The following is a 22,195-nucleotide window of genomic DNA, read 5'->3' on the forward strand; positions in this document are numbered from 1 at the left end:
GTGGCAGTGCATAGACCTCAAGGCCCCTCTCAGCCAGTGCCACATGTGTCCTCACCCCTATGCACTCCGATTCAGGCGCTGCTGCGGGGGGGCCAAGGCGCTAGGATGCGAGGGAGAGTCTTGCAAAATCCCACCAAAAGTCCCCCAGGGCTGGCTCAATCAGGGGTGGTTCCCCACAGCGACACAGGATGCCTCCAGCAGTGTCGTGAGGGGCTGCTGCACAGGGGGGTTCAGCCGGGCCTGTCCTCTGCAGTCCTGGCAGGGGTTAACCATATCAGGTCCAGGGAAGGGACCAGGGATCCGACCCAGGGCTGCCGCAAAAGCTGAATAGGCCTCCTCCTTAGGGTAACCAGTCATGCCCTCTGCTGCAGGGCCAGTGGCCCCAAGTCTCAAGTTTGTGGTCTGTCTGGGGTCAAAGGCGGCAACAGAACCCCAGGGGTGTTATGTATTAGGGTCCAAGGGTCACCTATCTCCTCCAGTGATCACAATGCTGGGTCTCTGACCTGGATTGAGGTTGTGCCAGCTGGTGGAGGGAGTTCAAGAGATGCATCCGCCATCTTGGCTGGTCTGGCCATGCCCCTTCGCTCAGCAGTTGCAGCACTTTATGCCCACTTCCAAGGGCCCAGGACTGGATTGGCACCACTCGGCAGGGCATGACTTGCAGCAAGCAAAGTCCAGGTGCTGTTGATGATGAGTGGAAAGTCTTTTGTGGCCCTGAGACCAGAAGATTAGGAGGGAAGCGAACAAGCCCTTGGAGTCACTCTGGGTTCCAGTGAGGTGGGTCCAGTCCTTCTTCAGCAGGGCAGAGGGAAGCAGACAGCACACCAGAAAAGCCGTTCTTCCAGAGCAGCAGTCCAGGGTGGCGGTCCTTCTGGCAGAACATCAGTCCTTTTTCCTGGTAAAGTTCTTCATAGGTCCAGTAGTGTACTGAGTAGGTGGTGTTTGAGGTCCAGTATTTATACTTTGGTGCCCTGGTTCTGGAAAGTGGGAGAAGCTTCTAGATAGTGGCTTTGAAGTGCAGGGACTCCCTTCCTCCAAGCTGGCTGGAGTGACTATATAGGGTCGTTATGCCTATTGTGTGTGGACAGGGCACAGTTCATTCAGGTGTAAGTGTGAGGCTGTGCTTAGCTCCCTCTCCATTCCCCCCAATCAAGCCAGTAAATGGCCTGTCAGAGTCCATCAAGTCACACCTCAGATTCCATTATGTGTGGCTGTCTAGAGGAAATTCCCAAGCCCAGCTATCTCCTCACCCCAGACGTGTATTGGAGACAGGCTACAGGCACGTAGGGCTAGAAGAAGGAATATGCCAACTTTCTAAAAGTGGCATTTTCAAAACTGTAGCAATAAATATGACCTTGCCATTAAAAAGAAATCATCATTACAATTCCATAGGTACTAAACATGTTAGGTCTACCTCTTCCTAATCAGGAATTACAGCTTACTAAACGTAATAAGGAATCCCCAATGTTATCCTATGAGAGGGGATGCCTCACATCAATGAAAAATGAATTTGAGAGTTTCTCACTACCAAGACATATACAAATAAAAAGTATACGTCCTGGGTTTTATTTACACAGCACCCTGCACTATGGGCTACCTCAGGTCTACCTTAGGGGCAACTTATATGTAATAAAAAGGGAGTTTAAGGGTTGGCAAGGGGATTTAAATGGCAAGTCCTGGGACATGTTTTAAAGTGCTACTTAAGTGGGTGGCACAAGTATTGCTGCAAGCCCACGAGTAGCATTTAATTTACAGGCCCTGGGCACATGTAGTGCACTTTACAAGGGACTTATAACTAAATTAAATATGCCAGTTAGGTACATATCAATCAAACCATGTTTTAGGGAGAGAGCACAAGCACTTTAGTACTGGTTAGCAGAGGTAAAGTGCTCAGAGTCCTAAGGCCAACCAAAATAAATTCAGCAAAAGGTGGAGCGAAAAAAAGGAAAAAAGTTAGGAGTTAACCCTGCAGAGAGGGCCATTGCCAACAGGGCCACCAATGCACTTCGTCAGGGGAGTGGAAAAGAAGCAAAGGAGTCGAACTTTGACTTCTTATGTTTCTTATGCTTACCAGATGATTTGGAGCATAATGAAGACAGGCCTCGAGTGACTCCATTGATTCTGGAACGGAAGGAGGACAGGAAAAGGGCTTTCAACTTGGAGTCGTCCCGGTGCTGCATCTTCTTGTGCTTAGTGACGAGATGCTTACCCTGATGGACTTCAGTTTCATAGACATGCAGACCACCCAGGCCCCCAGGCCTTGGAGTCATGGTCCGACCCATACACCACAGGAAAATCTGTTGGGGGTCTGTCACAGACATCTGTTTCTGACAGTCCTTAATCCTTAAAACCTGTCATTTTAGGGGGTGATGTCCTATGGACAGTGTTGAAAATATGGAGAAATAGTGAAAAAAGCAGTTTTTGAGAGACAAGGGAAGCTCCAGATTCGCATCTAGAGATGTGGAAAGAAAGAAACTGATGGAAGCACTTGGGTGTGGCTCTTTTATAGGCCCTGCAAGTCAGTTACGGAGCAAAAAGGTGTCTAGCAAAGCTGCCACTTCCCAACACTCAGAGGTACTACGAAAACGTTTCCAGATTCAGACTGATGCCTGGGAGTGGAGTCTGTGGCTAGAAGGTGTGGAGTCTATGACAAGAAGTCTCTACCAGAAACAGTGATTCATAGCATACTGATTCACTATTTGGAAGGCTCATCTACAACACCCCCACCCAGGTACCATTCACAAACTTATCTGACTCTTAAAATGGGATTAGTACATTCGAAAAAGCATTTTTGTAGTCACAAATGGACAGAGTGTTTGCAACCATAAAAATGTTCAGTATATAAAGGCACAGCTACTGTATAATGGTAAAGACAGACATAAGATTTCTCAAAAGAGTTGATACATATTTCTTGTTTATATTAGATTGGTGGGGTCTTCAGTTGTCATGGATATAAAACTGGTTCAGTACACTTACCTCAAATCTCAAGTGTTCGTCGATTCTATTCCTGCTTTGTTACATTATACTGATGATTTGTATTGTGCATCATGTCACCAAAAGCTCAGGAGAGTACCAAATGAAAATATCGCAGTCAGTGACTAACTTTTATATCAGATAAATAAAAAACGATATTCATAAAGGAAAGTATATACTTTATTTTTATTTTTTAAAATATTCTTTAGCTTCAGTTTCCGTTTATTAAAAAGTGCATATGTATATAATACATATTTTTGCAACAGATTCTGTCAAATGGCTGCAAAAACGCCATGGAAGCCACATGGTATCTGCACTGGCACTTCTGCTCGGCCTATCTCAGAGAAGGTCTTGGCATCCAGCAGGAGAAGAAAGGTGCGATTAGTCTGAAATTAAAAAAACAAAAGTATCTCAGTCCTCATAAGCTAGTTGCTGGTGGGTTTAAGTTCATCTCTGACCCCCTATAGGTAAATTAATCCGTGTTGCAGCATGCCTCTGTACAAGGAAGGGTGTTCCAATATTTAAGCACCCAGGATAGAAAATGGCCAACAAGCAATCTGAAAGCAAGGAGCTGCAAATAGAGGCACTACTGTAGAGAAGATGGCGTGAAGGAACATAGGGCCAGAGTTACAAGGCCCTAGCGCCACCCGAGCGCTACTTTTTGCAACGCTTCGATGGCACCAACCACTTCTCCATATTTACAAGGAGGTGTAACACCACTTTATGTGGTTTCACGCCTTCTTGTAATGGCTGTTGCTGTGGGGGTTCCACAGCAACACTCTTTGCTTTTGATGCTTCCCCAGATTTACAAGAAGGTGTAAAACTGTAATCTGCAGCAGCGCCAAAAACTAACACCACCTCAGGGGTGGCGTTAGAATGGAACAACATGTAGGAATATTTTTATTCCTCCTCGTTTTTGCTTTTTCCATGTGTGCTGCATTCTGCAGCACACATAGAAAGAGCAAAAGGCCATAAATTTGTGTTTATGTGCAGGAAGGTGTCCCTTCCTGCAAATAAACAATCATTCAAAAATGATAATTTGATACTTATATGTGTGCTGCATTGTGCAGCACACATAGAAGTGCCAAATCGCCACTTTAGATTGTTTATGTTCAGGAATGGACATCTTCCCGCACATAAACAATCACACCCCTAAACGCAGACACCCTTGCACTATGATAGAAGGATGCATGCATTGGTGCAGGCTGCTTAATTTAGCGCAAGCGCAGGGTGAAATGCAGGGATGCGGGAGGGTCTTGTAAATACAGTGCATCCCTTAGTTTCAAAACTGGTGCAGCACTGCTAATTTTTTTTCACAGCACTGTGCTGCGCCAGTTTCTTGCAAATATGGCCCATAGAATTTAAGGTGACTAGAAAAAAATATGCCAGTGACACAGAAGGCTTTATGGATCAGGCAAAAGTTCTTTAAGATGTCTGTCAGGTTCCCAGGAGATGTCCCTACCTACATCAACAAAGGCATGAATTGTTGGAGTGCTCATAAGTTATGCATCCTTGAAACCAGGACGCCATTTTCCTTTCCACTGTACAGGCTTCCAGGGAATGGACTAGGTCTATAAGCATGTGCAGGAATTAAAGGAATATCGAGGTTACCCCTGTTCTCACTTCACCTCTGTCATCATCAGACTCCTAACAAATTGCTGCTGATTCTGTGTGGAACTGCTTCAATCCTGAACTCCGTTTCTTGTTGTTTCGCCTCCTGCTCCCTGCCGGACTTCTTGTAAGCCTGCATTTTTCCCCCCTGGCTTCCTTCCATATTACTTGTATGTTGGAAAGCCTTCCATGAAACCCTATACCTTTTGCTTTACCATCATCAAGGCTTAAAGTCCTCTAAGCTCTACCTGACTTTAGTATACATCACTTCGCCAACAACACACATTTTTGCATCATGATTCTTCTGTCACTGGGTGCACCTGCCCAAGCGTCTCAGTAATGCTGTCAGTTTTCCTTTATACAGACAAGTATGAAATGGCAATTTTTATGGACATCATCAAAGACCAAGGGTAATGAAAGTTGGAAGTCGCAAATCAAGAAAACAAATAATGTTTTTATAATTTAAAATAGATTGTTTCATAGACAAATAACTGCTTTAGGGTAGTTGTGCAGAGCAAATTTTAAATTCTAAATAGAAAAAAATCGAATTCAGTCATGGTTAAATTCAATGAACATTTACAATAATTTTGCATTTTGATAGAGTAACATGGTTTTCCAATGTATTGTACAATCTGCAATACTAGGTGAAAAACTATTGTAATCACCTCATTCGGTGTAATGACAACAGACAGAATAACTCCTTCATCCTCTTCTGTTGCATCTGGTAGTGGCACAAAAACAGGCTCTGAAGGGTAGAATCCTGTCTGTCTCCAAACCTAACAACGAGAAATAGTCTTCAAAGCACAAAGCATCAACAAAAACTAAGGGTTATAAAGTATTCTGAACAAGGTGTTTAAATATCAAAGTATCCAATGCACAACGTTTTGTGAAACTACGTTTAAAAATTACCATGTGGAAAACAGACATGGCAGTGCCTGATTCACATAATGAAGTATGTCAACATTTAGCACTGCAAGTTATCTGAACTGCAGATGGTACTGTCCCATGTGAACAGTAACTTTAAGAACAACATTGGTGTCAGCATAAACTGTTAGAATTATAATATGTGTATTCATTTGGATAATTGAAACGCTGTAAAGAAAAACACCTTTAGGCCTAAATTTAAGAAATGCGGCGCCACTGTTCTTGCACTCATTAGCCCCCCCCCAACCCATCCCCCCCCTGCCAACGCCACCATTTGTGTGCTGTATTAAACATACTGTGCACCATGGCACAGGTTAGAGACAACAGCGTCAAAAATGTTTACGTTTTTGTAGTACATTGCAGGATTAGCACCAAAAATGTTGGCACTAATCCTGCAAGGTGCATAGGGCCCCATTAAGTATAATGGTGTGCCACCTTTTAACGCCTGCTCTGTGCAGGGGTTAAAAATTGCACGCTGCCATTCCACTGTGCCATTTTTGCGGTCTCTCTAAAGGGGGAACGCCATCTTTGCACACATCATGCCTTGAGAGGGGTTACAAAGTGGCACAAGGCATTGCGCCACTTGGTAAATCTGGCGCAGCGAATTTGGGAAATATTTTCAGGTGGATGAAAGCAGTGAAATGCAACTTAATTTAAACAGAATTGCCAAGGAATTCACTAACACACAGCACCACAAATTTCAACATCCTGCCATCAGTCCCTGCTTAAGTGATGGAATGAAGAAGGCCCATTTGCCACAGATCTGCAACTCTGAAGATGAAGGAGAGCTTTAGTACCTTTGTTGCCTTGGTCTCGACGTCCACCTTTATAAGGGAATCTCCAACAAGGTGTCCAATCCCAAAGCCGTAGAAGAAATTATATTTCTTTGAGCTGTATTTGGTATAATTTATACACGGGAAGTCCAAACCACCCAACTCTTCCAGCGACTCATCATGCAGGTTTTCGTGTGTACACCAGATCTAGCAGAATGGTAATAAGTAAGATATTGGAGAACAATTGAATCAATAACTCACCTTTCACAATAATAGTCAGAATGGAGATTTGAGTCCACATAAATTCATCAATATGACATTTAGGCCTGATTTATGAAAAGTTAGTGCCGCCTGTGTGTCATTTTTTATGCAAAAGCGGGGCAAACTTACAAAATATAGGCCCATATTTATACAAAATACAATTATATTTTGTAAGTTTGCGCCGCTTTTGCCTCAAAACATGAAGCAAATGCGGCGCTAAAAAAGTATAAATATGGGCCATATTGTGTAAGTTTGCCCTGCTTTTGTGTCAAAAAATGACGCAAAGGTGGTGCTAACTTTTCATAAACCGGGCCCTTAGTCTCTGCAGTATCGCTTTAAGACAGAAACTGCAGGAATATGAATTCTAAATTATGGATGTTAAGGTCTATGTATAAATAAAACTAGTTTCCAAACTAGTATGTGCAAACTGTACGCCGACTGGTTTGTAACCCAACTTTTGTACTCCCAATTGAGTATTTCAGTTTTTCATTCTTCTGAGGCTGATGCCATGAATAAGACCAATTTGGGGAATAGTTATGCCTGATATTTGCTATGCTACAAAAGTGCTTTACTGAGGCATTAAGTCCTTCCTAACAAAACAAACAATTAATTGCGTATGCATTTAATACTTATGAATAAATGGCATTTCAGAACATTACAAGATAACCATAACTAGGGCAGTGGAACCTGTGGCTCATTTAACGATGCCTTACATTTTTTCAAGGTCTGCTACAGAGCGGCGGTGACTGATTTTACTTCAGCCAGTGACACGCAGTATTAAGTTCTTTCTTCAGTACGGTGGTGAATGCATTACATTGAAGGCAGGGATTTGTTGCATAAGAAAAGTGCGGCTAGGGGCGCAGGTGGGATTTAGATCAGGTTGCTTAAGGCCTAAAGCAACCATTTTCCCTACCTAAATCTATTTGTCAACACAGTTAATTATATATAAGCAGATAATTGCTTCCTTGGGGCTGACTGCATCACGTGACCTCACTCTTTTTGGGTCGTGTCCATTTATATTGCACATATAACTACGATGCAGGTAAAAACAGCTTGTTAGCATGAGCGCACATGCTTTAGAGGCCAAAGAAGTAGGAAAAGAACTCCACCCAAACAGCAGAGACGTTGTAAATTCTTGTCCCAGAGCTCAGTTCACGACTGGACCGGTAGGCGAAGGTGGCAGTTGCCCGGCTCAATACAGGTCAAGGGGACCATCACTGATGGGTCAGCCAGGCGATGCATGGTGAGCTTGGGCCGACAAAACAACTAATAGCCCCCGCAACCACGGAGAAACCCCCTGAATTACAGGGTCATTTTTTTGTTTTACTGAACAAACTCCGACCTTGGTAGTTTCAATCAACCAACCATATGTTAAATACGCTCCTAATGTGCTTACATGTACATACTGTTCTCCAGTGATGGTATATTTCAAATATTAGCACAATCGAATCATGTGATGCCTACAATATGCTTTCATTAACTCATCTATTGCAAGTAACCAAAACGCATATGTCAGCGCGAATGTATTGGTTCTCTTTTTTCTTCATATCCAAAACATTCTCCAGTTTAAAAAAAAAAAAATCCCTTACATCACCTGAAAATTGGGATTCTTTAGAGAACTTTGCACGTTCCTTTCACTGCTTACTTCTCTAGAGACTGAAAAGTGCAATAAATTTAGGAGAAAGCATTGCAAATGTTTGTGAATACCCAGAAAGTCGCAATCTCGTGGGTGGGAACCACATTGGATATAATACCACCTATGTCTCTCCCACAGGAATAGTAACTTCTCGCTTCACCCACCCTCTATGATGCCTGCAGAAAACTGGCAGATTTTTTCATGTGTAAATTACCATACGTAACTAGAAAACCTGCAGTTACTGGTTACGTAAATTAGAGTCTGTGAGTTGTGTAAGTAAGGCTAGTCTAATCTAAGCCTAGTTTCATAGCCTCTGTTTTTTCATTTATTCCACAGGAAATACTGTGACGGGGACTAGCATTTCTGGCTTTAACATATTTATTTTCCCAGAATCTCCCAATTTAAGTTGCACTTAAACAATTCTAGACCAGATTGTAAATAAATCGCCTGTCACTGTTACAACAGAGCTGTCAATACAGCGTGCTTTAATGATCCTTGGATTCATGACTAGTTGTCTGATACAAGCATGTTTCACTTACGAGCACATTGGTTCATTGGTTATTCTTCACTGTTAAATCATCAAACACTGACATCATTATGTTGAGTGACAGTCCCGTTTGGTTCTTAAGTCTCCTACAACTGTTTTGAAACAAGAAATAATACGTTTTCTATAAAAAACAAAACAATGGCACATGACCCTTGCAGCCAACCGTTTGTTAATTTTCGGTATCTGGATAATCTGACGTGGCCCTGGTCCCCGTAAACCAGTGTAGGACTCCTTGCGACAGAGAAACAAACCACTTACCTTTTAAATAATGACAGATTGTCGTCCTATGCGGATCTATTGTGAAAGTGAATTTGTTTGTAATGCTTTTATTTATCGGTTGTCAAACGACGTGACTTTTGAAATGTGCATTAGAAACATTTCATTGTACATTTTAATAAAATGAATATACAGCAAGGTAACCTCTTACCGTGCCATCATCTGTCTTCACAGCCATTGCCGTAGAGTATGACAAGGGGTTAAGATCTGTTCCTGCAGGAGAGTTCACATCCACGACCAGCGGCAGGACGAACCTGCGCGGAAAGCTTTTCGACAGCATGTTGTAAGTCTGCAAAACACATAAATATTGTGGAACATGGCGTAGCATCCTACCTCATTTCCACTGCCAAGTCCTAAACGGCTCAGACAAGCAAAAAAAAAAAACTCTGTATATTGGAATGTGGCCCAGATAATTACCAGTGGCTGAAATGAATTAAAGCATTCATCGTTCACTTTTGTGCTCTCTCAGTAAGCTGCTGAAGTCACTTTAAGTAAGAGCGGTATATTGAGAGGTTTGTGCAGATGTTGCTGCATCCTAGAAATCAAGTGAGCAAGGGACTGGATCAGTTCAGACCGGCGGCTAACTGTGGCCTCATTGTTTGGCTTTCCTCGAACAGCAACTACTGATTGCCTGGGGGTTAGAAGAGTCGTCTGGGTGGTCGGCAGGAGCAGCAGGACACGTTTAAAGGGCCAGTTAGTTACTTTCAATAATGCTCTTTCTGGTAGAGACTCCATCTAGCCACAGAATCCTCACCTTTTTAATATTCCCCAGGCATCAGACTGGATAAGGAAACTTTTCAGCAGTACCTCTGTGTACCAGTAAGTGGTATTGTGCAACTCTGCAATGATGCTGTTCAAGTCTGCAAATGACTTACACAGTATATGGAGGTGCCACTCCTGCACGCTGATGTCAGTTGCTTTTGAGTGTCTAGAGACGTAAAGCACTAAAAGCAAATTCGTGTGGCCAGTATTGCATATTTTAAGACTTGGGGCCTTATTGACGAATGGAGCCCAACCATAGAACAGGAAGTACGGGAAGGTCGGTAAGGAATATGTGGTTAGAAAGAGCCTCTACCAGAAAGAGCATTACCGAAGGTAAGTGAACCTGTTCTGATAGAGGCATCTAGCTGCAGATTCCTCACCTTTTGAACAGATAAAAAAGCAGTACCTATCTGGAGGTGGGTCTGTGGGTGAACTCAAACCAGAAAGTCCTACAGGACTGAGCGAACCTGGCTGTTCAGGCAATAATGATTTGTGAATGTATGGAAGGACACCCATAAACCTGCCTGGCGAATACTCAGGCCCGGCCCCAGCCTTAGTTAGATTCAGTATTGGTAAGTAGCATCCTCTATTTAGAACTGCTCCTCATCTTGGTGGATTTGCATTTCCGGACCAACCAATTTCGCAATTAACCTGTGACATTCTGGTCAGATAATATGACAGTAGAAGAATGCATTAATTTCCAGCATGCAAAATGCAAAAATGTTCTCAGTTTATTATAAGAGCTGGCTTTAATTTGTCTGTAGAAAAACATTCTGTTTAAAGAAAAACAGGTGTTCAGTGTTTTGAATAAAGCAGTCAATGCATTATCTTCAATCAATCAATCAATCAAGAAATTTGTATAGCGCGCTACTCACCCGGAGGGTCTCAAGTCGCTGGGGGAGGGGGGACCGCTACTGCTCGAACAGCCAGGTCTTGAGTTGCTTCCTGAAGGAGAGGTGGTCTTGGGTCAGACGGAGGTGGATGGGGAGGGAGTTCCAAGTCTTGGCTGCCAGGTAGGAGAAGGATCTTCCTCCCATGGTGGCTTTTCTAATGCGTGGCACGGCGGCGAGGGCGTGGCTGGTCGAACGTAGCTGGCGGGTGGGAGTGTAGAAGGTCAGGCGGTTGTTGAGGTACCTGGGGCCCAGGTCGTGGACGGCCTTGTGTGCGTGGGTGAGGAGGCGGAACGTGATTCTCTTGCTGACGGGGAGCCAGTGCAAGTCTCTCAGGTGTCCGGAGATGTGGCTGTGTCGGGGGATGTCAAGGATGAGGCGTGCGGAGGCGTTCTGGATGCGTTGGAGTCTTTTCTGTAGTTTGGCCGTGGTTCCGGTGTAGAGGGTGTTACCGTAGTCCAGTCGGCTGGTGACGAGTGCCTGGGTGACCGTCTTCCTGGTTTCGGTGGGGATCCATCAGAAGATCTTTCAGAGCATGTGTAGGATGTTGAAGCATGATGATGAGACGGCGTTGACTTGTCTGGTCACCGAGAGGGAGGAGTCCAGGATGAAGCCCAGGTTGCGTGCGTGGTCCGTTGGTTTGGGTGCGCTGCCCAGGGCAGGGGGCCACCAGGAGTCGTCCCAGGCAGAGGGTGATGATCCAAGGATGAGGACTTCCGTCTTGTCTGAGTTTAATTTCAGGTGGCTGTTCATCATCCACTCGGCTACGTCTTTCATCCCTTCGTGCAGGTTGGTTCTGGCGGTGGCTGGGTCGTTGGTGAGGGAGAGGATCAGCTGGGTGTCGTCGGCGTAGGAGATGATGTTGAGGTTGTGATGGCGTGCGATGGCTGCGAGAGGGCTCATGTAGACGTTGAAGAGGGTGGGGCTGAGTGATGACCCTTGTGGTACGCCGCAGATGACTTCGGTGGCCTCGGTGTCAAGTTGCTGGATTTACAGCACTTCCATCCATATGCTGGGATGGAACCCAACTATTCCTGATCTAATTTCAGCCAGGCTAGCACCTAAGACCATGAGGGCCTATGAAAGGGTGTTTTATTGCTACATTGCTTACATTGCAGGCAATCTTCAAGGACAGCACTTCTCTTTAAATAATTGGCTGGGTTTTTGGGACAAGTGAGTACAGGGTAGATAAACAGCTTTTGCTAGGCGGCACATAGTGGGAGTAGCTTTCTTCGTAAAACTGGGAGTGGGGGACTCAGATCATTTGGATTTCTTTTTGATTAAGCAAGCCCTGAACAGATGGGAAAGGTTGGAAGAGGCAACCCTGGACTAAAGGCTCCAGCCTAGGGTAAGATTTAGCTGTCACCACTCCACGCTCTAAAACGTACCAGTTGAGGAAAGAAAATAAAGTAGCCCTGAGGAGAAAAGGAATGCTTTTCTGGTTGTCCAGTGTCTGCAGTTTACACATTTATGTGGATACGTCCTCTAGTGGCATGTCCCTCACTATTGGTCCGCACCACAGGAGTTCCACTTACTAAGTGCCAGTTCACTCAGGTGTTGCGCAAAGCTCTTCAGACAGCATACATCTAGTGTAATTTCGGTTCACATTCCTTTAGCATCAGTGCAGCAAAATCTGTGGTAGGCTTAACAGTGAAGTGGTCAAGAGGACCGGCATGTGGAAGACAGACTGCTATAAACACTGCGAGCCAGATTTAAAAGGCCCTTGCGCCTCCTTGCGCCACACTAGTGTCATTTGTTTTTACACTAATGTGGCGTTAGGGAGGCCACTTCCCCACACCATATTTACAAAGTGGCGCAATGCTAGCATTGCGCCACTTTGTAACCCCTTGTGCCACATTATACCTGCGCCAGGTATAATGTATGCAAGGGGAGCGTTTCCACGCAGGGAGGCCTCACAAAATGGCACAGTGAAATCCACAAGATTTCACTTCAACATTTTTCTGTCATTTTTAATGCCTGCTATGGGGCATGCATTAAAATGACGGGCCCATAGTAACATATGGGCCTCCCTAGCGCTTTGCTGCACTAGCGCCATAGTATATGGCGCTAATCCAGGAAAGCGTCACAATAGCATCATAAATTATGACACTATTGTGGAAACGAGCGCCATAGTGCACCGTATTGTAAATATGGCAACCATGGTGTCATTAGGTGGGGCAGGGGTGGCGCAAGAAAAGTGGCGCACTGGGACCGATGCACCACTTTCTTGTAGATCTGGCCCTATGTGCGTCTCAACATGATGTAGGTACGATGGCTCTCATAGAATTAGTTAAGTAATGACACATATACTATCACCTGACAGTTTGTATTATGGCACATGGCTACCACCAGTGTGTGGGTTGCTGGTCATTCTGTTGTGTGGCGTGCAAAGTCGACTTTCACCTGGAAGAGTTTCTGCAGCCAGGCAGTGGAGGCAGGTCTTCAGTTCCACTGGGCCAGTTGATGCAGTCTTCACTTGGATGGTCTGTGCCAGGTCATCAACGAGGGTACAAGCAGGGAGCTAGAGACCAGCACTCATCATTTTTATACTGGAGGCAATGATTTGGCTTCATAATACAACAGGACCCTATTCGAGACCTTCATGGTTCAAATTGCATGGTTGGCTAAGAGATTCTCGAACTCGGTCATTGTATGGTCTTACATCATCCTGAAAACCTTATTGTAACTATGCACTCAGTGACAATCACAGCACCACTACTGGGACTGGAAGGTTGTGAGTGTCTACTCTGCCCTGAAATACCACCAAAAAAGACCCCAGGGTTTTTGACATTTCTGATAAGCACACACAGAAATCATGCCTGTGCATTGACTGCCACTGTAGGTAGGATTTGACACCCTGATAGAGGCCCTGTGAACTGAAGGAACATATCAAGAAGAAGAAGAAGAAAAGAGTTCTGATAAAGCGTACAATTGCAAAAAGGCGCCAGCGCTAACATTCTCCTAAGGTGAGCAGATTGACTAGTTACTGATATTTTGGAAAAAGCCATGTTTTAAGCATTTTTCTAAAAGAAGCTCTATTGGATTGAGACCTTAGAACAAGAGGCATAGTGTTCCACAGTTTACATCCCAGAAAGGAGAAACTCTTCCCTTCCCATGTGGCTCTCTAGCTGTATGTGACCTTAAGTTGCTGGAGGGAATATGCCAGGTGTAGATGTTTTGAGAATATAGTGGGCCTTTTCCATGCAAGGTCTTGTAGGCTAAGTAGAGGGCTTTGAATTGCACTTGTTCACTGACTGGCAGCCAGTGAAGGGTGTGGAACTCCTTGGATATTGTATTGTACCTCGGCACTTTGAGTAGTAAACGGGCCGCTGCATTTTGTAGGGATTGAAGTTTTCGATTACCTCATTTCAGGGTCCCCAAATACCGTGCGTTGCAGTAGTCTATTCTGGATAGTATTAATGCAACAATATTTATTTGCATTTCCTAAGGGATGTAGTGAAATAGTTTCCTTAAACTTCTAAGCAGATGGAAACAGGAAGATGTGACCTGATTTATTTGACTGGAAAATCAGAGCTGTTCATCGAACACCATTCCTAGGTTTCTTACATTCTGCACCGAACATGGGAGGGGTCCGATGTTAGGGGCCACAAGCACGTATTCCAAAAAGAGGTTATCTTTGCCAAATAAAATTACCTACGTTTTTTCAGAATTGAAGTTTAGACAGTTCTCTTGCATCCATAGGGCAATGTGAACTAAACAATGTCTGAATTTACTTGCTACTACTTCTAAGTCTGAAGAAATGGACACTACTATTTTGTGTCGTCAGCATAGGCTACCACCTCAAATTTAAAACATCTGATAGGTTTAGCCAGAGGAATAACATAGGTATTAAAAAGTGTGGGGGACAGAGACGAGTCCTGAGGTACCCCACATGGTAGACAGAAGGGATCTGAGACATAATCACTGTAGGCCACCCTCTGCTCTCTTTCCGATAGGAATGAGCTGAAGATGATAAATGCTGTGCCCCTTATCCCAATACTCTCTAGCCGTTCGACCAGCAAGGTGTGATTCACTGTGTCAAAGACGGCAGAGGAATTGAGAAGAATGAGCACAGCCCTGGCTCCTGAGTCAACCTGCTTCTGAATCTCCTCTGTAGCCACTAGAAGAGCAGATTCTGTGCAATGCGATGGCCTCAAACTATGTTGAGAGGGATCGAGGGATTGAGCATCCCCTCTGTAGCGAGTAAATTATGTTTTCTTGTCAGATTACATTAGACTGGCTGTGGTGGTAGAATTATGATTTGTAATGACAGGATAGGTCTTTTTAAGTGCTACATTCAACAGGGTGTGAGGCTTACTGCACTTGCCTTTGTAAAGTTTGGCCAGGTCTTCTGTTACTGACTCCTTTGTTGCACCCAGTGTGTATAAGTAGTGAGCAAGTATTTAGTGCTGCGAGTAATGGATAGCTTGAGTCCAGAGTGTGTGTGCTACAGTAGTTTACAGGGGAAGTGGAATTCAATTTGTATTCCCCCTCCTACCACGAAGTACACAACGGATATTGGAGGTAGCCTACCAAATTTGCACTGTTGTAGTGAATCAGTCTACAAACTGGGGAAGCGATGGAGACAGAACTATCTTAGGGTGTGCAGAGGCAGCTTTTTGCTACATCCTGCCATTGTGTTCTTTCCTGGTGCTATCTTCCTGTAGATAAGGGTGGGGTGACGGTTGGGGATTCAGGAGAAGGCGGTATCGATCGAAGTGTAATGTTCAACATTTGACAGTAGCTTGCCTTTTGTTTCCCATCCACCTGAGCTCCTGATCCCAAAAGATTGATAGAAGCAAGCTGTGCAGATGTACATATCCTTTTTGCTCATATTTATGTCTTTTTAAAGTGGAGACTCCCAACACCTCCCTCTTCTGCCTGCTGTCACCGGTAGACAACAATTACGGGGGAATGTTCTAGAGCTCAGTACATGAAACAGCAGAACTTCCTTGATCCAGTCTCAAGGCTATACCAGAGGAATCTCTAAACTCTATTTCTAAAGACAGTATGGATGAATGGTGTATTTGTATAGCAGGAACCTAGCCAAAATGGCAGTGGAGTACTGTACACACTCAAAGGTAAGAGTACAGTCAATGACTGATTGCAGAGGTAGTTTGGTTGTGGATGCACAAGTGTACTGTTTCTGCATGGTCTTGTAGTGTTTTTTAAAGAGGTGCATCTTTAACTCTTGTTTAATTGGAGGAGGGTTGGGGCGGTCTTGATGAATCCTGATGAATACAGGGATTTTGTTACTAACCCTTAGTGCATAGATGGAAAAGACCAATTACCTTGTGTTTCTTCCTTTTTAATCTTTATTTATCTCTAGTTTAATGCTGTTCTTGCTGCAGGTGTACCAAGAACCACCAGAGACAATGAGCATATCAGTCAGAAAGGCAGGGGTACTGGATAGGTAAATGATGATGCTAGTTTAGAACATGGTGAAGTCATAAACTGGAGGCAGTGGGATTCCATCAGAAGGGAGGTGATATCATCATATTTCTTCAGGCCTTAGAAGAGATGTAATATGGCACGTAGGACACCTTTAATGGGGGATGGGGCAGTATGGAGTCTGAGAGGCTGTGAAGCTGGGTGTTTCCACTATCCAGATGCAACAGTACACGCACTTCAATATCAGTTCTGAAATCACTTTCTGGGAGGAAGAATTTCACTTTCTGTAGAAGAGAGAGTTGGTACCACTTTGTATATATGTTTTTTGGCAATGTGTGCCTTGAGGTCCAGGTTGGTGTCCAGCATGAATCTAAGTGACCTCACACTGGGTCAAAGTTATGGTTCAAAGCTACCAAGATTCATGTCATTAAGTCAGGCTTGTACTATTTCTTGCTTGTTGTCCTTGGCAGATAACAGGAATTTTGTAGTAGTGGGGTTGAGCTTCAGTTAGGTGCTGGACATCAAGGTATGGATGGGTAGCAGACAGTGTTTGAGGATTGGGATGCATAGAGCAGAAAAAGCTTTCAGAGTTGTGTATTGTTGGCCTATCAGAGAATTTTGCTGTTCTCTGTGAGTTCAGCCCTAGAAGGCTCAATGTAGAGATTGAAGATCACAGGGGACAGTATAGAACTTCAGAGGACTTCATGGGTCATGGGGATCGTCTGGTACCTGGAGGTGAACTTGTGTCAAATGTTCCACATTGCTTTGACCCAAAGACTGAGTAGATCAACCAAATGATCACCAAATTATTTTTAACATGAGCTACAGGAGTGGAGATTTGGGCAAGTGGTTGGACTGGCACATGGCAAGGGTGAGAGAGCAGAAAAGGAATTTCAATATCTAAAAATATCCAGCAATCACCAGAACAGAAAAAATAGAATCGAAACCCTCACACATAACAAGCTAAATCCAGGTCTGTAATCATACTGAATTTACTTGAGAATGATGCTTCTCAGGATATGGCAAAAAAGGATAATGCATCAAGAACATGGCTTGATCACAAAGAGTGTCATCAAAGCATGAGGCGTTGCCTTTCCTTGACAGAGCCACAGAAACAATAGAACTGGGGCACTGATTCTGTAGAAGGAAGTTGCCTTGTAAGTTTCTGATCCTTCTAAATCATCCAGGCTACCGTTCCCTCCAGCCTTCTCCTTTGTACCCAACAGCTCTAGCCTACTAAGAATGACGATAAGTCTTACAGTTTAATGTCTAGGTAAGGCCTTCTCTGGTTTAAGTCTGGAACGTTTCTGGGTCTGGGTCTTCATGTACATGTTCTGTGTTTGTGAGGCTTAGTGTGAATTCATGTTTTAAAAACTTCCCAGATTTGTGATGCTATTGTTCATGTGTGCCTATTTGCTTTTAAGAGTAAATTTTTTCAATCCAGTGTAAATGTGTACTTAAAGTCTATCTATTTTTTTACTAATGTGCTTATAATATACAATTTAGCAGTCCTTTCCTCTAACATTCTTTGGGAGAGATCCCTCAAATCACCTTGAAAATATTTTTTACATTTAAATATTTTCTAAGCAATGCTAATATAATTTTGTCTAAAAACTCAACATTTAGCATTTCTTTCCCTCAGAAATTTGTAGGGAAATACTACTGGATTTCCAAAACTGCATTCATGTTTCAAAATCTCACCATGTAGTAACATTTGTTTTCAAAGATTCCAGACAAAGATTCTTCCCCTTGCCCTTTTATGGCGATGTTACTAGGCACCATGTACCCAGAAAGATATGTTGCTAGCTTAAGGGTTTACTAGCTCTTAGCGAAGCATAAATATTCTTCTCACCCCATACCACTCCAATCAGCTACCACCCTCCTCTTGTTCGCATCCAAATCCAGCTACACAAGCAATGGAGACACACATTTCTTTGTACATCCCAAAAACTGGAATATGCATCCCTGATTTAAGTCAGCTAGCTCTTGTGTCCCATTGGATGCTTTAAAAACCCTCACCTGCCCCGTCAGGACTTAAAGTGCAACTGCTTACTTCTCCTGGCTCCATCTGCCTCTGGGCCACCCATGTGAAGCCCTTAGGGGCATATTTACAAGCCTCTAGCGCCTCCCTGGGCCATCCTAGCCTCATCTGTATGATGGTAAGGCAGTGTCAATAAGGCCTTTTCCCCATAACAGATTTAAAAAGTAGAGTAATGCAAGCATTGCGCTACATTTTAACCCCTTGAGCCACATTATGCCTGAGCCAGGCATAATGAATGCACGAGGGGCGGTCCCCCGTTAGGAGGTCCAGAAAAATGGTGAGGTGAAATTTATGATATTTCCCTTGCCATTTTTCATGTCATTTTTAACGCCTGCCCAAGTCAGACGTTAAAGTAACGTAACGCTCCCATTGTTCCCAATGGGCCTCCCCACACATTGTTGGACTAGCGCCATCATTTTTGGCACTAGTCCACCAATGTGCCACAATAGCATAAAAAATGTTGACGCTATTGTGCTAACATACGCCATGGTGCGCCATATTGTAAATATGGCACTACTGTAACGTTACAGGATGCAAGAAAAGTGCCACATCATAGCTGATGCACCTAAGAACCGAACCACAACTCGTTCTCATCTCTTAGCTCAGTTGTCCTTCTTATTCCACAATGCCCATGTGGAGTTTGCATCCAGTCTCTCTCTTTCTCTTTTCCACTCCACTGTTTATGCAGAACTCTATATGACACCTTGAGGCCTGTGCTGTGTGCCACCACCTACCACTGATAAAGCAGAGTCCTGCTGCACCTACGTCTATAACTGCAAATTCCTCAGACAACTCACTTTGCAGTGTGTCCTCTACAAGTTCGATAAATACAAAATAGTCAAATAAATAAATAGGTTGCAAAGTTAGATGATGCACAGTTACAAAAACGCTAAACTTCCTAAACTTCAAATGTGTACAAGGGTTTCAGTTAAAAGGTAAATCACATAGCATTTCATTAGGAACAGATGTTCTAAAAAGACTGGATTACATTGTGGGTGATATTGCCACACACTACTGCATTTTTTTAAATGCTGCTGACATTACCGGTATGATCCTTCCATCTGAAACTAACAGTTTTGGTTAGGTTTAGGCCACAGTGAGGCATAAATATAATTTGAAAATTGTTTATACATTGCATGAGGATATCAATTATTATAGTGTGTTGGTTTTATTGCCCCTGAGTGAAGGATCATTTTTTTCCCTCTGGGCCTGTGCTCCAAATAAGGCCACTGCATGCATCTGCCTTAATATGCCACCACAGCTGACCGCAAGAGGGTTTCAGACTGCAACAAATAGGTAAATATGGTCTGGTTGAAAAAGAAAATTAACACCTAACAGCAATTATTTAGGGTGTACGGCAAAATATAAAGCAGAAAGGTGGAATAAATTACTTCTGAATTCGTCTCCATTCTACAATTGCTGTGGCACAAGTAAGCCAGACCACGAGTAAAACAAAATATAAATCAATGCCTTAGAAAAGGTTGTCTTTTGTAAACAATGGATGCACTCCAAAAGACGTTATGGTATAAATGATGACATACAGAACACCTTACCTCATCCAAACCTTCACCTTGTTTCCTCAGGTTTTGCAGCATGTAGAGCTTAACACCATCACCGCTATCTTGACAGCAGATATCAAAAACGATGCAGCCCTGATCCTCAAAGGCATTGATCTGATGAAAGGTTGCAAATGCATTTGCCAAATACTTCACAGGAAGAAGCTGAAAAAGCCAGACAAACACCATGTTGTTTTTTACTGTATGTTCAAGCATACAGTAGTAAGTGAATAATTTTCGTAGGCTTCCCATCTCTTTGGTGCACCTCCCCTGGGAAGGCGTCGCACCCTGACGTATTCCCTGGTTTACCAGTGTTGGTAAATCTGGGAATGTGCCAAAATTCATGGGTGTGTGTGGGAACACCCACACTCCACCCATGTAACGCCTCCCTGGGCAGAGTAGCACAAGGCAGCGATTTGCTCAGATTTATTAAGGTAGTCTTGCGTTGCTTTATAACTTAGGTGTTCCGTCGCCTTTGCGCAAGCAGTGCTAGTGCTTGAAATTGAAAAATAGAACTGCAGGTCCTCTGTACCAGGAAACGTGCTTGTTTCTGAGAAGTGCTGGTACTCTCCAATTAAAAATATTGTGTTTTCCTTGAGAAGTGCAGTCCTCTCAAAATAAAAAAGTGCCCGTACTCAGTACCGGACAGTACCGGCCCATTTAAAGCACTGACAAGGGAGACGCAGTACCGTGATAAATATGCCCCTAATTCTTTTACAAGTTAAGCACTGATTGCGATTTAGTTATTATTGAGTTATTATCAAAATATGAATTTATGCATTAATATTAAAGGGCACGGTGACAATTATGGAGGTAAATTAAAGCACCCAATTGAGATGGTTCACCTCCAATATATTATTATTATTTGGGGGCTGTGCTAAAGATAACCCTGACGTCTTGGATTGCGCACATACTGATATGCAGTACTGTAAATATATCGAGCACGCGCTCTATACATAAATATCTGTCAAATTACTTGCATATCTGAGGAGCACTGACGTTGTTTCTATTCCCAATATGTTTCGTTCTATGCCATGGGACATTTACAGTTGAAAGACTTCAAGAAGGTTTCTAAAGACGATTGTGCAAGTTTAAGTTGTGCATTATACCTCCCCTGACAGTTTACTGGCGATGTAGAAGCGCGTGTGCTCCTCGGGTTCCCATGTCATGACGTCCGTCACTGCCTTTCCGGTAATTTTACTGGTGATCATTTTCATCAAATCCATCTTAATTGGCTGTTCAACGAAGATAATATAGTTTTCTGTCATGCCTGAAATGAAAGGAGAGCAAAAATAACCCAGTGCACAACACTGACTTTCAGGTGGATTAAGCTGGTCCTCTATATTGAATTATACATCTGAGAGGAATATGTATGCGTGCTCATCACTAACAGGCTAGATGCACAGACTTCAGTCACTCGTTTAAAGGTTCAAAGGTTACCGGTTCAACTCCGCGGAACCTCCGACAGCTACCACCCAAACTCAGGCAGCAGGATTTCAAAATCTTGCTTTGGGGGTGGAAATAATCCTATTTTCTCACAGTGGTGCTCAATACCTTAGAATGAGCCAGGCATGAGAAAACAGAGGAAACTGTTGTCTCTTTCCAAAAAGAGCTCGTCTTTGTGAAAACGTACAGGCCCATGAGTACCGTTGGAACCATATACTTGGGACTAGTTAATTTATGCCATTCGTGGGTGAATCCATTCAGACATATACCTTTTTAAGGGTCGGAGCAATGACACTGAGATCTGTTTAGAAGGCCTCAGTGCAACTTCAGAGTCCAAAAACACTAGCAGCATGAGTTCAAAACCTGGGGGTAATCACACAAAAATAGTCATTTCCTTACAAAGTTACTTTATCTGATGCTTTTCGCTCCTTCCGTTCCCCAGTAAGAGAATGTTTATTATTTTTTTGTAACATCTGTGTCTCCGGATGATGCTAATGACAGATATTGTGATTATTGTGTATTTCATTCTCCTCTCTTATCCTAATTGTGACTGAAACTTACGAAGAAGCAGATCTAACCTATATCTAACCATCCTGCAGATGTATAGCTCTATAACTTGTTGAACTATCCCAGTCATAGTTCAAACATTAAGACCCTCATTAAGAGTTGGCCAGAGTAGTATTCCCAGTGGCTTCTTTTTGTGGGCAATCTGAGTGCACCAATGTTCCAGAATCCAGGATTACCCATTGCAGAATATCGGTTTCAGTTGTTCCAGATGGGAAAATATACCTACTAACACCATAAATTGGTCTGCTGGCTGAGCACTTGGAAAATGTCAGCCATAAGAGCCCCCAGTATGGAGCACAATGCAGAAAAGGGCCCAGTAATTCCAGATCCACATATAATTCCTCATTTTGGAGCCTTCACTTCAAAATGGCCAGATTCAAGGTTGGAGATAGTAGCCAGAAATGTTAATCCTGGCACTGGTATCTCCCCCCTTGAATTCCAGGCAATTCGTAAAAGAGACCCTAACACAATTTGTTATGTATCACCTAGCATAACATACACACATCTTACATAGGTGGTCATTCTGACCTCGGCGGTAAAA

General features: G+C 43.5%; 1 protein-coding gene across 1 annotated transcript in view; it reads right to left on the minus strand.

Annotated features, from left to right (window-relative positions):
* Positions 1-3,135: 3,135 nt before the first annotated feature.
* The window catches only part of LOC138285128 (carotenoid-cleaving dioxygenase, mitochondrial-like), a 241,517-nt gene continuing 222,457 nt past the window's right edge, over positions 3,136-22,195 (minus strand). Inside the window, exons 7-12 of the mRNA XM_069224695.1 lie at positions 20,751-20,911; positions 19,639-19,806; positions 9,153-9,290; positions 6,306-6,488; positions 5,250-5,360; positions 3,136-3,359 (exon numbers count right to left, since the gene is read on the minus strand). Coding sequence (XP_069080796.1) covers positions 3,246-3,359; positions 5,250-5,360; positions 6,306-6,488; positions 9,153-9,290; positions 19,639-19,806; positions 20,751-20,911 — 875 coding nt within the window. The 3' untranslated portion in view covers positions 3,136-3,245. The remainder of the gene's footprint in view (positions 3,360-5,249; positions 5,361-6,305; positions 6,489-9,152; positions 9,291-19,638; positions 19,807-20,750; positions 20,912-22,195) is intronic.

This window comes from Pleurodeles waltl, chromosome 3_1, assembly GCF_031143425.1.
Source record: "Pleurodeles waltl isolate 20211129_DDA chromosome 3_1, aPleWal1.hap1.20221129, whole genome shotgun sequence".
Lineage (NCBI taxonomy): Eukaryota > Metazoa > Chordata > Amphibia > Caudata > Salamandridae > Pleurodeles > Pleurodeles waltl.